The sequence below is a fragment of the Natator depressus genome, chromosome 13 (genome assembly GCF_965152275.1).
Source record: "Natator depressus isolate rNatDep1 chromosome 13, rNatDep2.hap1, whole genome shotgun sequence".
In the NCBI taxonomy this organism is placed as follows: domain Eukaryota; kingdom Metazoa; phylum Chordata; order Testudines; family Cheloniidae; genus Natator; species Natator depressus.
In genome coordinates this window covers 17,457,359-17,473,010 of record NC_134246.1, presented here as the reverse complement: position 1 = coordinate 17,473,010, position 15,652 = coordinate 17,457,359, and the positions used below count along the sequence as shown (strand labels likewise).

At 42.6% G+C, this 15,652-nt stretch overlaps 1 protein-coding gene across 5 annotated transcripts in view; it reads left to right on the top strand.

The window, feature by feature from the left end:
- Nucleotides 1-15,652, top strand: part of STAU1 (staufen double-stranded RNA binding protein 1) — a 48,592-nt gene that overhangs the window by 18,323 nt on the left and 14,617 nt on the right. For 3 of the 5 annotated variants that reach the window (XM_074970033.1, XM_074970029.1, XM_074970030.1), the window contains exons 4-7: nt 1,782-1,906; nt 6,213-6,426; nt 13,983-14,121; nt 14,886-15,051. In XM_074970033.1, coding sequence (XP_074826134.1) covers nt 1,782-1,906; nt 6,213-6,426; nt 13,983-14,121; nt 14,886-15,051 — 644 coding nt within the window. The remainder of the gene's footprint in view (nt 1-1,781; nt 1,907-6,212; nt 6,427-13,982; nt 14,122-14,885; nt 15,052-15,652) is intronic. The other 2 variants (XM_074970031.1, XM_074970032.1) reach the window with 1 other exon arrangement.

The window sequence follows — 15,652 nt, the reverse complement described above, 5'->3', positions numbered from 1 at the left end:
TTGTACTGTGGTCTGATACAGCAGGTTGCAGACATATAGGAACTGTTTTACAAACATTACTCTAAAAACTGTGTTCGCCACCTGAGTTGGCTTCCATGTTGTATCCCTGTTTTAAGATCATAGTTTTAAGTGAAGTTGTTTAAAACAGATCTAAAAATAGCTTTCAAAAGTTTTGAGAGAATGAATTAAAAATATCTATTAAAATTATAACTGGATGATTTTGTTGAAGGAATTGACAGGAACATTTTAATCAGTGTTCTTTACAATTTTTTTTTAAATACAATATTTTAAACTGACTGCATGTCTTCAATTCACATATAACAGCAGGAGGATTGGTGTGTGAGCAAAGGCCTGGACCTTAGACCATCCTTGACAGGTGTTTAACCTATTCTTAAAGACCTCCAGTAATGAGATTTCTACATCTTCCCCCCCCCTCCGCCCCCCCGAAAGACTGTTCCAGTGTTTAACTATCCTTATTTAGAAAGGTTCTCCCCCACCCCCATATCTAAATTAAATCTCCCTTGCTGCAGATTAAGCCCATTACTTCTTGTCTACTTTCAGTAGACATAGAAAACTATTGATGACCATCCTCTTTATACATGCCCTTAACATGTTTAAAGACTGTTCTCAGGTCCCCACCTTAGTCTTCCTTTCTCAAGACTAAGCATACCCAGTTTTTTAACCTTTCCTCATAGTTCGGGTTTTCTAAGCCTTTGTCCACATTCTTCCTAAAATGTGGCACCCAGAATTGGATACAAACTTCTGGCTGAGGCCCCACCAGTGCTGAGTAGAGTGGGACAATTACTTCCTGTGTCTTACAAACAACACTTCTGTTATTACACCCCAAAATATTTGCCTTTTTTGCGACTGCATTGTATTTTAAATCATTCAATTTGTGATCCTCTATAACTCCCTGATCCTTTTCAGCAGTGTTACTGCCTACCCAGTTATTCCCCATTTTGTAATTGTGCATTTGATTTTTTTTTTTCCTTCCTAAATGGAGTACTTTGCATTTGGATAATGAATAGCATAATCAAACTTTTTGAAAAAGGGGAAATACTTAACAAGGGTTTTCCTGGGAAAGTAGGAACAGACCTGAAGTGGAAAGGATGATATGGCTAGAACTAAATTAAATGCTAGAGAACTTGTCCAAATTTGGTTTAAATACATAGCATATGTAGGTTAAAATTAATGTAGAGTTTGCGTGGAGGAAAAATGAATGAATACAAACCAGAATAACATAGTAAAATAGATTCCCAAGGAAAGAAACCGAAAAGCCCAGAAATAAGAACTGACCCTTCTGGAATTGTCAAAACAAATGAACATTATGATGCACAGTTAGAGAACATCTAATGTATATTGCGTAGGTCAGACTTGAGGCCTCAGCCTCCTAAGCGTTAAACCAGATCAACATGTACCTGGGTAGATGTCTGAAAGCAAACTGCCATTTGATCCTTCCTCTTAGTTTCTGTCACAATTATGGCATTTGCTCTTGAATCTTGAATTTAAATGCTTTCCATTCAACACACTATGGTTAGAGATCTCCACATCCACAAGTTCACTGGTTTGAGACATGGTTAGAGGTCTCTATCCCAGCAAATAACTCTCAGACAGTAAAGTAGCATGTTCCCCCTGAACCAGCATGGATTGCAAGCTTCTATCAGTACTTCCATAAAGATACAGAAAATTAATTGTTGAATCTTTTGTAACTTTTTAAATTCTGGACTTTCCGTAGTCTTAATTATGATCTAATAATTTGTGATTTTTGCCTTATCATTCAGCTCCTTCTAACATGGCAAACCCCAAAGAGAAAACCCCAATGTGTCTTGTGAATGAGTTAGCCCGTTTCAACAAGATTCAGCCTGAGTATAAGCTTTTGAGCGAGCAAGGTCCAGCTCACTCTAAGGTAAATATTGCTCATATCACTTATGCATTTATATCGACAAGTAACTTTGTGAGTGGAAAGGCAAAATGTCTAGCTCTTGTGCAAAATAATCTACTGTAGTAGAGTAATGGGTGGTTTAATGGAACACTGAAAACAATTTAAAGCCTTAAGTGGTTTCCAATTGCAGTCCAGCTTTTTTAGTACAGCCCTATTGGGTATGCTGAAGCATATTACGGTTGAGCTGGGGATGTTATCCCATGGGTTAAAACTTCTCCAATGCTCATTAATTGTTTTTAAAGCTGCTTATTGTAGTTGTTGCAGGAGATGCATAACATATTGTTGAGACTTACCCTTAACTGTACACTACTTACTTTTTTCCATTGTCTGCATTGTGGTCATGGCCTTAACATACAGTGTTTAATGGAGCATGTGTTAGCAATCAGTTTCTATTATAATACCCAACTTTGAATTGTTACAAATATGTGTTTTATGCTGAAATTTCCCATGCTCTCCCTGCTTGACAGTGATTTTATTTTAAAGTTTGACCTATATTCCATTCCCCAAAAAACTGTACCTTCAGATGCAGTAAAGATGGCTGAGATTTGTTGTGTCCTCCCCCCTGCCCCCTTAACGAGAACTCAAGCACATTTGTTTGTGGTATGGGAATAGTAAGTTAATAGGAAAATCACTTCTGGGAATACTCAGTTGGCTACTTAAAATTTTAGAAGTAAAGACAGTCCCTTTCCCTTTGTACATAGCTGCACATTTTCATTGACCAGATTGTGCTACTCCTGCTGGAACGGTTTCGTCTGGGAGAATCTTTTTAAAACTTCGCAGAAAATTAGAATTGGAGAGAATCATGGGGTCCCTAGAATTTTTGCTGCATTCTGCAAAGTGTCCATATTCATTTAAAGTAGTGCATTTCCAATGCTTGCTTTCACAGATCACTTCACCTTTATCACAGGCAATGCAGTGCATTAGAAGTGCTGTAAGAGCTTTTAATAGTCTATTCTCAAGCATTAAGCAGTCTGAAATAATGCCTAAAGCAGAGGTGGGCAAACTATGGCCCGCGGGTCACATCCGGCCCATGGGACCGTCGTGCCCGGTCCCTGAGGCTAGCCCCCGACCCCTTCCCCGCAGCCTTACCTCGCTGTACCACCGGCGCAATGCTCTGGGCGGCATGGCTGCAGAGCCCAGCCTGACCCACTGGTCTGTGCTGCGCTGCTGCCTGTCCTGGAGTCAGAGGGTGGAAGAGGGTGGGATATTTCCCAGGGAATGCCTGGCTGCTAAATGATGAACTAGCACTCGGCTGAGCCCTCAAGGGTTAACACGTTGTTGTTAATGTATCCTCACACTCTACAAGGCGGCATGAATGGAGGGAGGGGAGACAGCATGGCAGAGAGAGACACCCTGTGTGTGTGAGATGTGCATTGCCCCTTTAAGTAGGATGACGCCACTCTTAAGTACACTGCCTTTTTAAGTAGATCAGCAAGTTGAGACAGCGGCTGCTGCCAGCAAGCTCCCTCCGTCCTGAGCCCTGTTGTGTCCCACACACCCTTTGCTCTGTGGAGGTGGGGTACAGGAGCGGGGGAAGGGGGACACCCTGACATTAGCACCCATCTTCTCTCCTCCTCCTCCCCCCTTCCCACCCACACCCCGCACAGCAAGCAGGAGGCTCCTGGGAGCAATTCCAAAGCAGAGGGCAGGAGCAGCACATGGCAGTGGGGGGAGGGACAGCTGAACTGCTGGCAATTGATAGCCTGCTGGGTGGCTGCCACACAGGGAATTTAGGGGTGTGGGGAGCTGATGGGGGGCTGGCGGTCCACCCAGGTTCCAAGCCCCCACCAGCTAGCTTCAAAGGGCTGTTCTTTCTGCAAGCAGTGGACAAAGCAGGCAGCTGCCAAACAACATTTTAAGGTAGCATTGCAGAACTTTAGACTAGCATGTTCTCTAATTGATCAGCAATGTTTTTAACTGGGAGGATGTTAAGTGAGGAATTACTGTACCCTGTTGTAGCTGACAGTGAAGTGCAATTTACTAGAATCCTGCTTTCTAGATAGTTGAGAGCAAGATTTTAGTAAATTTCACTTAACTGCAAACACACGATATAGTGGAATCTCATAGGGCATTAATCCACTTTGAAATAAATTACTTTAGTATTCTAGTCTTCAGTGCCTTATGGAATTAGTGGTGCTCATGGTTTAAAAATATTACATTGCATGGACCCATTTGTGTACGTTCTGTGCCATAATATTCCACTGAAATTTTGGCAGGTTGTAGTAAATACTTCGTTTCTTGAGTGTCTGCTGTTAGCATTCAAATGCCTACCTTAAAAGGCTGTAGCAAATATACCGGAGGCTTCTGATGATGCAAAAGGAGTGTAGGGAAAGGAGTTGGAATATTAAACTTTTTTCTTTAGTAAAGCTCTGCATTTTGTGGATTCTGAGGCTAAGACCTACAGGGAAAATCTGGTGAAATGTTTTTATCTGTTTAAGTTGCTTTAGGCAAGAGGTCTATGCTGTAGTAGTAATTATGAATGTCATATGCACACGAGAACGGTCGTTTTCAACTTGTGGTCCACAGACTGTCTTAAGATTTCCAAAGGGGTCTGCATCTATATTTGAAATTTTTTAAGAATCTGCAAAAGAAAATAGGTTGAAAACCACTGCCCTAGGAGAATATGCTTAGGTGTGATTATTTTTAAAACATATTAAATTGATTTTGCTCCAAGATCAACACAATTCCATTAATTTTTATCTAGTGTCTTAAGCCAAAGATTCCATGTGCAAAGCAGGAAAGGGTTACATTTTTAAAAAATAAGTATTTGGGAAGAATAATCAAGGCATATACTCATTTGCATTGTTACTCTGATCAAAATTAAACTTACTTAACCTGCTGTGGATTTGATTCACTTGTGAAAATTAGGCTAATAGATCTGTCCTTACCCCACTTTACTTATAGTGACATATTACAAAGTTTCTGTAGTTGTTACACTTGTGTAAAATAACTGTTTTATCACCATATGGGGCTGAAAAACTATGCACCTATGACAGTGATTCCCCAAACCTTTTCTGTTCCCCTTCCCTTCCCTTCCCCTCACATTACCCATAATGGAACTTGTCCACCTGGGGCTGTAGCCGGGAGCTGAGGCTGGAGCTGGGACTGGGTGGTGCGCTTCCCGCTTCCCCCTTCCTCCCATTGGGGGCTGGCCTGGGCCCCACCATGTGACACCCCCCAAACATTCCTCCATGTCCCCCCTTGGGGGGCATGCCCCACACTTTGGGAACCACTGACCTATAACAACATAAGAACTGTTATTCCTTAGTGCCTTATATATCTTTGTTCTGACTTCTGAAAAATATAACCCAAATTGAAAGCCTAAAGTAACAAGTGAATGACTTATGTCAGAGGTTCCCAAATTTTTGTTACTGCATACCCCCTTCCAGATCCACCAGCTGCCCGTGTACCCCTACCCATCTCATCACTGATACTTTGTTCTTCCTAACACTATCTGTCTTTAGCCATCTGTCCATATTTCAGTTATGTACAGATATAGTTAGTGTGACATATACAACTGAAAAAAAAAAACAACCCTGACTAAGTTCAGAGCTCAATTAGACTAGGCAGTTGCTGGGCAACTGAGCCCACACTGTACAGTGATTGGAGGTGAGGGTTCTGTATGTCAGCATCTCTGTGTTCTTATTGGTACATCTTGAAGTCAATTAACTACCATGTTTTATATAACAAATTCCTGCACAGAGTTTTAAAGTTTTGTTTAAGTAGCCTATTATGAACATGCAATAAATAAAATCCACCATTACACAATTTTTCCTGCATTCTCCCAGAGATGTCTCGTGTGCCCCCAGGGTACACATAGCGCACTTTGGGAACCCCTGACTTATGCAATATAAAATGTAATTCTACATAAGCAGTCTGCATTTTGAGAAGATTTAGGAGAATCATATTGGCATTATAAACATTAAAATCATACAATAAATTTCTCACAGTAACAGCCCTTTGTGTAGCCATTACCTGTCTGCCTACACCTGTGCACATCCTTCAGTTCAGACTCCCCAAATGTCTTGCAGTGGGGAGCTGTGTGGTTAGTACCGTTATAACAGTTTTTGTTAATCTCTGCATTCAGTAGCCCAGGAAATAAAAAGCGTAACTTCAGCTACCGTGTTGAGAAGGCTTTATTTAAGTTGTACTTAGTAGTAAATAACCTTTCTGATTGTAGCAGAAGGCATATTAAACACATGAGGTCCTAACAAACAATGCGAAATGGTGGTGTCAGTTATAATAAAGAACTTGCACTTCTTGTTTGTAGGTGTTTACAGTGCAGCTGACTCTTGGGGACCAGCACTGGGAAGCTGAAGGAACTAGTATTAAAAAAGCTCAACATGCGGCAGCTGCCAAAGCTTTGGAAGGGACAAAATTTCCTAAACCTACAGCTCGCCCGTCTCGTAGTGAAGGAAAGAATCCAGGTATTTTCCAGGACAGGCTCTTTAAAAATGTGTGTAGGATACCCACATCTGAACTTGGTATGTATAAGTTGCTTAAGATTGTGCTTACTTGGTGATCTTGAAGTGACATTCTGTACAGTCAGTGGCAACTGTCAAAATACGTGAGATCTTCATCTTAATCTAAAGGTCACCTGTCTGCAATGTGGAATTGTTCAAATGCCTCTGACCACCAGAGAATATTTTGAAGTGTAATTTGTTCCCTACACCTAGATATGCATTGTAGTAAGTTTTTTAAAGAAACTTCAGTTTCAATTTTACTGTTTGTATTTTGCCATCTAACACTTCAGTTAGAGTATCCTTGTAAAGATTGACTTGCCCATGGATAGAATTTTTTTTACTGTAATTGAATTATGGTGAGGGTAGATAATAAGACTTTTTGCTTGGGCAATTCTGAAAACCTGATTTTTGCAGCTTCAGAAAGTGTTTTACTTCGGTTTCTACTGACATTTTCTATCGGGTACATTTTGAAGGATTTTATGAGAACTTCCAAATATAATCAAAATACATGCATAAAATTTGTAGTACTGGATGTAAAATTATTGTTGGCATTTCAGTTAAAAGGTTTCTAATTGCTAAGTCAGCATTTAAGTGGGACCTGTGTGTTGAAAATAAAAATGTTCTGATTTCACTCAGCTTCTGTAGTAAGAACTTTTTGTAATTGGTAAAGTGAAATCTGAATAATCTTATCTTTCTTTTACTTCATGCTCTTGACTTAGCTTTATTTTCTGTATATTCTTTATCCAAGACTTTCCAGTCAGATCATAGAATCATAGAATATCAGGGTTGGAAGGGACCTCAGAGGTCATCTAGTCCAACCCCCTGCTCAAAGCAGGACCAATCTCCAATTTTTGCCCCATCCCTAAATGGCCCCCTCAAGGATTGAACTCACAACCCTGGGTTTAGCAGGCCAATGCTCAAACCACTGAGCTATCCCTCCCCCCACAGTACATTAGTATAACATCTTGGTAATTAACCAACAACATCAACAAAATTAGTACAGATTTTAAAACCACAATACAAAAGATAAAAAACATTCAACCCTTCTCCTAAATCACACTTTTAAGACACTGTATAAAACAATTAGAGCCCTGCGTGGATACAAAATTTATATCTGTGGATATAAAGCAGATATCAGCGGAGCTGCAGTGCTGTATCAGGAACCGCAGCAGCAGCAGCATGTTGGACCGTCGCTCGCAGGAGCCAGCGCCCAGCCTGGGCAGCTCCTCTGGCATGGCTCTTCCGCCCCCAGCCCTGCCCACGGGGGCAGGCACCAGGCTCACCAGCAGCTGTCCCTGGTCATGCTGGAGACACACACTGCTGCATGGAAGGGACTCCTGCCTGGGAGCATGCGAGGCACTTGCGCACACCAGCATGACCAGGGACAGTTGCCAATGAGCCTGCTGGCTGCCCCAGTGGGCAGGGCTTGAGGCGGTACAGCCACTCTGGACGAGCTGCCCAGGCGGGGTGCTGGCTCCTGCGAGTGGTGGCCCAACATGCTGCTGCTGTTGCCACTGCCGTTCCTGGTACAGCACTGGAGCTCTGCAGATATCCACATCCATGGATACAAATTTTGTATCTGCGCAGGGCTCTGCAAACTATAATGAAATGATAAAAAATCATGAATAAGTTGAGCCATTTAGCCCATAAAGAAGATGAATTTCACACAGCTCTTTCCTTGTATTTGCCTCTGCCTAAGCAAATAGGGCAACTGCTCATATAACCAACACACTATTGCTACATAATAAATGTTCTTCTTAGAGTGTTTGTCCCTCTGTGTATTTCACTGTGGCTACACATGTGCCCGGGACCAGAGAATTTTGAAAACAATATCAAGTAATCCACACGTGCTTCCTTGCCTATCCCATGCCTTTGACTGAAGAGATAAAGGGTGCAGTGGACTCTCTGCCTCTGCAGTTCCTTCTAACCTCGTATGGTCCAGGTCAGTGTCCAAAGCTTTGGTTTATCCTTAATCTGTGAATATGTATCTGTAAATCATTTTAAAAGTTTATAGAGTTTAAAGTTTTATCTGATAGTTTTCGTGTTAGCCTCCCTGACATGGGGAGCCCTCCCATACCCTGTTTTGGGTACTGGACTATGTGCAGGACTCCAGCTTCAAAATTTGTGCTTCCTGCCCACGCTGCTACTTGGTCAGCGATGACCACCAACGCTGCTTGTACTGCCTTGTGGGAACCCTCATTGCAGCAAGGTGTAGTATCTGCCATTCATTTCCCAGTTGTATCCGGCAAGAGCGTCAATTTTGCCTTAAGAAGCACCTCATGGAGAGGGCCCAAAGACTGCAATTTGGACCCAGGACAGCAAACCTACCAGACATATTCCCGGTTGAGCAAAGAACGTGCCTCCTGCCACAAGGTCTGGCTCAGGAGTGAGGGAGTCTACCCCTACAGATCCGTCATCAGGGTCTGATTGGGAGAGCAGGGAGTGTTCTCAAAAGCATGAAACCAAATCCTTCTAAGTGGATTTGGAGGCAAAGTAGGATTCTGCCTAAACTGAGAAAGTGTCTAAGATCAGCCCAAGAGAAGTTAGTACATCCTAAGTCTCAGGGGCAGTCCAAGGCTCCATTGGCACCAGATTGCGGTTCGGCAGCAATGGTGCCTCCAGTATCGCCCAGCACAAACCTGGGGTCTGCTGGCACTGATGAAGAGCAATCACTGAGACCCTTGGCTAGCCGTGGTACTGAGTTTGTCTTCCATGGCCGTAGCACAAACTGTCCCTTTTACAGCTCTGTTGGTTTGGGTGGACAGGACCCCTCACTCCAGGAAAAGCCAAGTCCTGCGCTCCTCCTGAGGACTTTGCTCTCCCAGATCTGATGTCTCCTACTCTGTCAAGTTCCTCTTTCTCAAGAAAGATCCTAATTCCATTCAAGAGCCAATTTTTGGGAGGAGTCTGTCTCCCATTCCATCTTTGGGTTATGACTTCCCTCCAGCAGCACTATAGATACTGCCAGTGGATCTGGAATTGGCTTTCTCTTTCTCGGGAGATTCTGAACTGCATGATGAAGTGCTATTTCATCCTCCAAGGCGTCTTCCCAGACCCAAGGCCTAGACCAGCTTGGGATCAGCCTGCACCTAATCACCTGCCTTTGAGCCATTGTTAGTCTATGCCATGGGGACCTCCGCAACCCCCGTTCAATCTATCCTGTTGGCCGTAGTGGCGGGTTTGGACTTGTACCATCCTGCAGAGTTGGTTCCTTCTGCTAAGGAGTGGTCTCATCCCTCCCCTCTGAGGGGGCAACCGGAGTTGCCTCCTGATCCAATTGAAGAGGAATAGTACATGCCTGATCCAGCAGTTCTGCCGGAATCAATAAGGTTGTATCTTTGTCCCCAGATGAGGCTGTGGCTCTGTCTCCATCCTGCTCTTCAATCAGCGATAGATGCAGCTGATAAATCTTCAAGGGCAATGGCTACTGCCATTGTAATGTACAGGGAATCATAGCTTCATGCGTCGGGGTTTCCCCAGGGAGGTTTAGAACACCGTTGAGGAACTGCCCTATGGTGAAACTCATGAACTTAACCAGAAGATGGATGAGAAGGATTCCAGGGCCACCCTCTCCTCCCTGGGAATATATACTCCTGTCCCAAAATGAAAATTTCATAGGCAGTTATACAAGTCTAGACTGATGGCTCAACAGTTCTGCCACCAGTGACCTTATGAGCCATTCCATAAGAGGCAGTGGGTTCAAAAGCCCTACTTCCCCACACCTTCCTCAGCAGGTTCTTCCTCCCAGTTCTAGCCCTTTGAGTGTTTTCGATGGCCGCTCAAGAGCTGCAAACCATTAAATCCAACACCTGCCAATATCCATGTACTCTTTGGGGGTTGTCTCTTTTTCCACACCTGGAGTGCAATAACAAACTGAGTGCTGAACGTCATCCATTCTGGCTGTATGATAGTTTGTGTCTACCCTGTGCACCCCATTTCCCTACCTCTTTTCAGAAGCCTCGTCATGAGAAGATTCTCAAACAAGCAGTAGAATCCATCTTAGAGTGAAGAGTGATAGAGCAGGTTCCTCTTCAGTACCACATTTTTACTGGACGTATTTCCTAGTACCCAAAAAGAAGAGTGATTGGAGACCTATTCTGGATCTTTGCTATCTCAACAGTTTTATTTGCAGATTCAAGAATCCATGGTCACGTTGTCATCTATAATCCCATCCCTGGAACAGAGAATATGGCTTTCAGCTCTTGATATGAAGGATGCCTACTTTCACATAGACATCTACCCTGCTCAAATGTTTTCTCAGATTTACGGTGGGCTTCGACCACTTTCATTATGAAGTACTCCTTTTTGGCATTGCTTCCGCCCCCAGGGTCTTCATCAAGGTATTCTCTGTAGTGGCAACCTATATCAGACACACAGCCTATATACCAAAAAGCCTGTGCATCGACTTTGGAAATGCTGCAGCTCCTCTCCTCATTGGGGCTTAGCGTAAACTTTAGACTTTATTGGTGCATCCTTAAATTGGATCATGGCAAGGGCTTACCTGCAGATGGACAGGTTTCAGGCTTGGCTTCAAACAATGTACTCCTCAAACCACCAATCTCAGTGCCATAGTGACTGTTCCACCATTGCAGGGATGATATTATTTTGGTAGGAAGAATCCCCTTCAGGTATGTTTGGGTATTTCCTTTCTTGCCTCCCCTCCAAACAAGAGCGATCATGACAAATGTCTCCCTATTGGGTTGAGGAGCTCACGTGGACAACTGTACAGTGCAGAACACCTGGACATCTCGAGTGTCCAGGATGCACATCAAAGTTCTGGAATTGTGAGCAGTTTGAATGGGAGAAAGGCTTCACAAGTCTTTCATTCAAGGTCACCATGTCCTCAGTGTAGGACAACATCATGACTGTCTTGCATCAACAAATGTGGGGAGCAAAATCTGTCCACCTGCATGCAGAACTGGTTAGTTTGTACAACTGGTGCATCAGCAGTCAGATCACCCTGTGGGCAGTCTACCCTCTGGGAAATCAGAACATGCTAGAGGACTCTTTCAGCAGACATTTTGCTGTTAGCCACAAGTTGGTGCCACACAACTGTGTGGTGGACCATATCTTTGCTCTCTACGGGACCCGCTAGGGACCTGTCTGCCTACCAAAGGAACAGGAAGTACGAAATATACTGCTCCAGAAGCCTAGGTTGCCACTCACAGGGTGACACTCTACTTCTTCCATGGTCAGACCACCTGAACTATGCCTTCCCTCCACTACCACTTCTACTTCCGGTCTTACAGGAGATTTGGCAGGACAGGGCATGAGTCATCCTCTTTGCCCACAACTGGCCGAGATGGTTTTGGTTTACGAACCTCTCTGCATGTCATCTTGGGCACTGATCATTATTACGATATTTTCCAATCTCCTGACCAAGCATCCCAACCCCTGTCCACTTCACCTCAGGGTGTGGTTTTTGGATGGGCATCATCCGTAGAATGATCATGTTCTGGAGAAGTACAGAGCTTCTTTTCTAATAGTAGAAAGGAGTTCACTAGAAAATGTCATCTAGCCAAGTGGAGGTGTTTTTCTGTCTGGGCACATTGACTATGTGTACCCTCAGAAGCAGTGGCTGTTCCTCTTATCTTTGAATATATTCTTTCCTTAAAGACACCAGATTTGTCTGTTAGCTCCTTATGGGTCCAGTTGGCAGCAGTCAGTGCATACCATCCACCTTCACAGTGTTACTCGATCATGATGCATCCACTGACTAGCAAACTCTGGAAAGGCAGAGTTAGAATCAATCAATCAGTCTCTCTGTCTCTCTGTCTCCCTCCCTCTCTCCCTCCCTCCCTGAGAACGCTTGTAACATTTTGTGAACAAGTTTGGGAACCACTGAGGGAGCAGATTTGAAGGCACGGGAGAGAGAGAGAAAATAGCTTGCTTAATCAGATTTAAATCTTGTTCTTTCGTTACTCAAACCATTAGTTTCTTGTTTCCATGTCTCTCCTATCCTTGAAGGTTGCATTCCTGGTAGCCATCACTTCACACAAGAGGGTTGGTGAATTTTGAGCCCTGATGGTGGAGCTCCTTATGCTATGTTTCGTAGGGACAAAGTTTCATTATCTTTATGTCCTAAATTAATCCCCAGAGTAGCTTCAGACTTTCCCCTGAACCAGTCAATTCATTTACTTGTATTCTTTCCAAAACTTCATGCATCCTTAGAAGAAAGGAGGCTCCATTCCCTTTGCATTTGGTGCACCTTGGCCTGCAAAGGACAAAAACAATCAGTCTCCCAGACTATTTGTCACCATAGTGGAAAGAGTTCAGGGTCAGGCTAAAGCCTGTTAAAGAATCTCTCAATGGATCTTGGGTTGTATTTTGCTCTGTCAGCTATCCTGATTTCTGTCTCCCTCCCTCTATGTGGTAAGGGCTCATTGCACAAGAATGCAAGTGACATCTGTGGCATCACTTCAGGAAGTACCTCTGCTTGATACCTGCAAAGCATCTACGTGGAGTTCTAGCCACGCATTTGTGAGACTTTGTGCTTTGGTCCAGGACTCCTCTGATGCATCCTTTGGAATAGTACTCCTTTGTTTGGCTCTGCCATCTGCATCTTTAACCGTCCTCCTCTTGAGTACTGCATGTGAATCACCCACAGTGGAATACATGTAGGGACCAGCACTTGAAGAGAAAGTTACCTTGTAGTAATTGGAGGTTCTTTGATGTGTGGTCCCTGTCTGTATTTTATTACCATCCTCCCTCCTCTGCTTTGGATCATCTTTTCGTTCGCAATGGAGAGGGGATAACTGTCTTGACCTTTTATCTCCTTGGTTGGAGGCATAAGGTGAACCAGGGCACATGTGCGGACGAAGGGATTCTGCTTTCAAAATTCTCTGGCTCCGGACACATGGAGTGCACACTTTCGCACAGTGAAATAGAGATAAAGACCACACATCTGGAAGAACATCCTGTTAGTATAAGGTAACTATCTTTGTCTTCTAGTTTTGGCCCAGATGCTTTGTTTCATTGGGTCCAAAATTAGAGAGCCATTAATTTCTTAAATGGCAATAAAATTACAAGCTAGTGTAGCAAATCTGCAGCCTGGCCAGACCCACCTCTTAATGCCATTGTATGTCCCTTCCAAATAAACCAACTGCATTGTTTGGAAATGGAGAACTGTAAAGGCCCTCTTTAGCTTATTGTTCATAATTTCCAAATATTTCTTTCCAGTTAAATGCCAAAGGTAAAATTATACAGCTGTTTGTTAATATAAAAGAAGGTACCTCTTGGGAAAGAAACCTGCATTTTTTGTGTGGTTTCCCATAACATTTGGTAGTATTGTATAAAGGAAGTATCCTAAAAATGTATCAGAACCTAGAAAGCTCAATTGATTGCAACAAGACTTGCCAATCCAATAGCAGTACTAGACTGCTCTGGGATCCATTTTATGTATGTGGTAAACTTTTTGTACATGCTTTCACTCATACTCATATTCACAAATTCACTACAGATTATTGTGATGTGTGCACCAAGAATCTAGTCCCAATCTGTCCTGGTTTGAGATTTTTACCTGATTTTACTCTGCCTTGACACTTAGACAGCTATATTCTATATTTCTATTTATCTAGATAGTGTAACCCCCACAGTGGAGCTAAATGCTCTTTGCATGAAGCTGGGAAAGAAACCTATGTACAAACCTATTGACCCTTACACAGGGATGAGATCTACCTACAACTATAATATGAGAGGTGGTGCTTATCCTCCACGGTATGTACTCCAGTTTTTCAGTTTTGTAATCAGTCCCATACTCTGAGTTCCTTTCTTTAATATGCATGCATTGCTACTGCTACTTTTAAAATCTCTAAAAATAAAACATGCCTTAAAGGGACACTCAACTTTAGCCAGTATATTCTTCAGGAACCACTCTTGCCCCAAGTACCTCTGCAAGTTTGTTTTTTACGATCATATTTTCTTTAAATTTTTCTCTTTACTGTGTGGAAAAAATCCAAAGCAGGGACAGGAGCTAAACAGTGAAATTGTGCTGTTCAGAACATATTCATTGTTGTTTCACTAAATAAACATTTATTTCACTAAATAAAAATTTCTTCTAAGTTATAATCTTAGGTGTGAGGAAAAATAGGAAAAACATTTTTAGACATGTTTTATTCTGAAGTTGGCTGTATGCCTTTAAGTATTGACTTTGGTCTGAAATACCTGAGTATAAAAATCCATTGTTCCTTGCTTAGTCATTTGTCAAGTGTATAAAAACTTAATTTACTATGCTATCATTCTCTGTGCTTCAAAAGTATTAGAAATGTGTTTAACTTACAGTGTAGATATTGTAAGTATTTAAAAAGTCCTACATGAGTCATTCAAATTGGTCAATGTATTCAAATTGGCTCTCTACTATAGGAGTTTATTGTTGAGCTTCAGTTGCTGAGACTCATTAATAGATAATGTTTAACCCTAAATGTTGACTTTGTAGCTTACCAGCAATTTTCAATCAGGCAAACTTGCCTTTCTAATTTTAGGTACTTTTACCCATTTCCTGTTGGACCCTTACTTTATCAAGTTGAGCTCTCTATTGGAGGACAGCAGTTTCATGGGAAAGGAAGAACAAGACAGGCTGCTAAGCATGATGCAGCTGCTAAAGCACTGAAAATTCTGCAAAATGAGCCCCTGCCTGAGAAACCAGAGGTAGGAATTAACCTGAAAATGTCTGAAGTGAATTGAGGTACCTTAAAAGTGGAAATGCAGTTTTAAATATTCTTTGCTAGTTTAAAAAGAAACTGCACTTCTTGGAAGACTTAATTTTAACAGCTTAACACTTGTAGTATCTAATGGAACCACTTATAGGACAAATAGAACTACATCTACACAATCAGGGTTTCCCTGTGTGAGGTCATATTGGTGTTATGGAGTGAAGTGATTGCTTTGTGCTGTCATAATTCCTGTAGCATTGTCACCAGTAGACTGATCCCTGATGGGTGATAGGCCGCAGGAACAGATAAACTGTTAATATTTAACTTACGATGGTGTACTTGGTGCTGTACAAACCTATGGCGAGAGATCTCTCTCACAAGCAACTTGCAGCTTAGTTCAGACACCTCTAGTACATAGTGTCAGTATGAGTTCGACATGATGTAGGAATTTTGCCAGGAGTGTGGATAAACACTGTAGAAGTTTGAAAAGGTTTAGAAGAATGAGAGGCTGTTGGAAGATTAAGGAATTGTATGGAAGATGCATGAAGAGGTGCGGGTGTGTTCCTGGGGGGTGCATTTCTAGGTGTGTCTTGGGA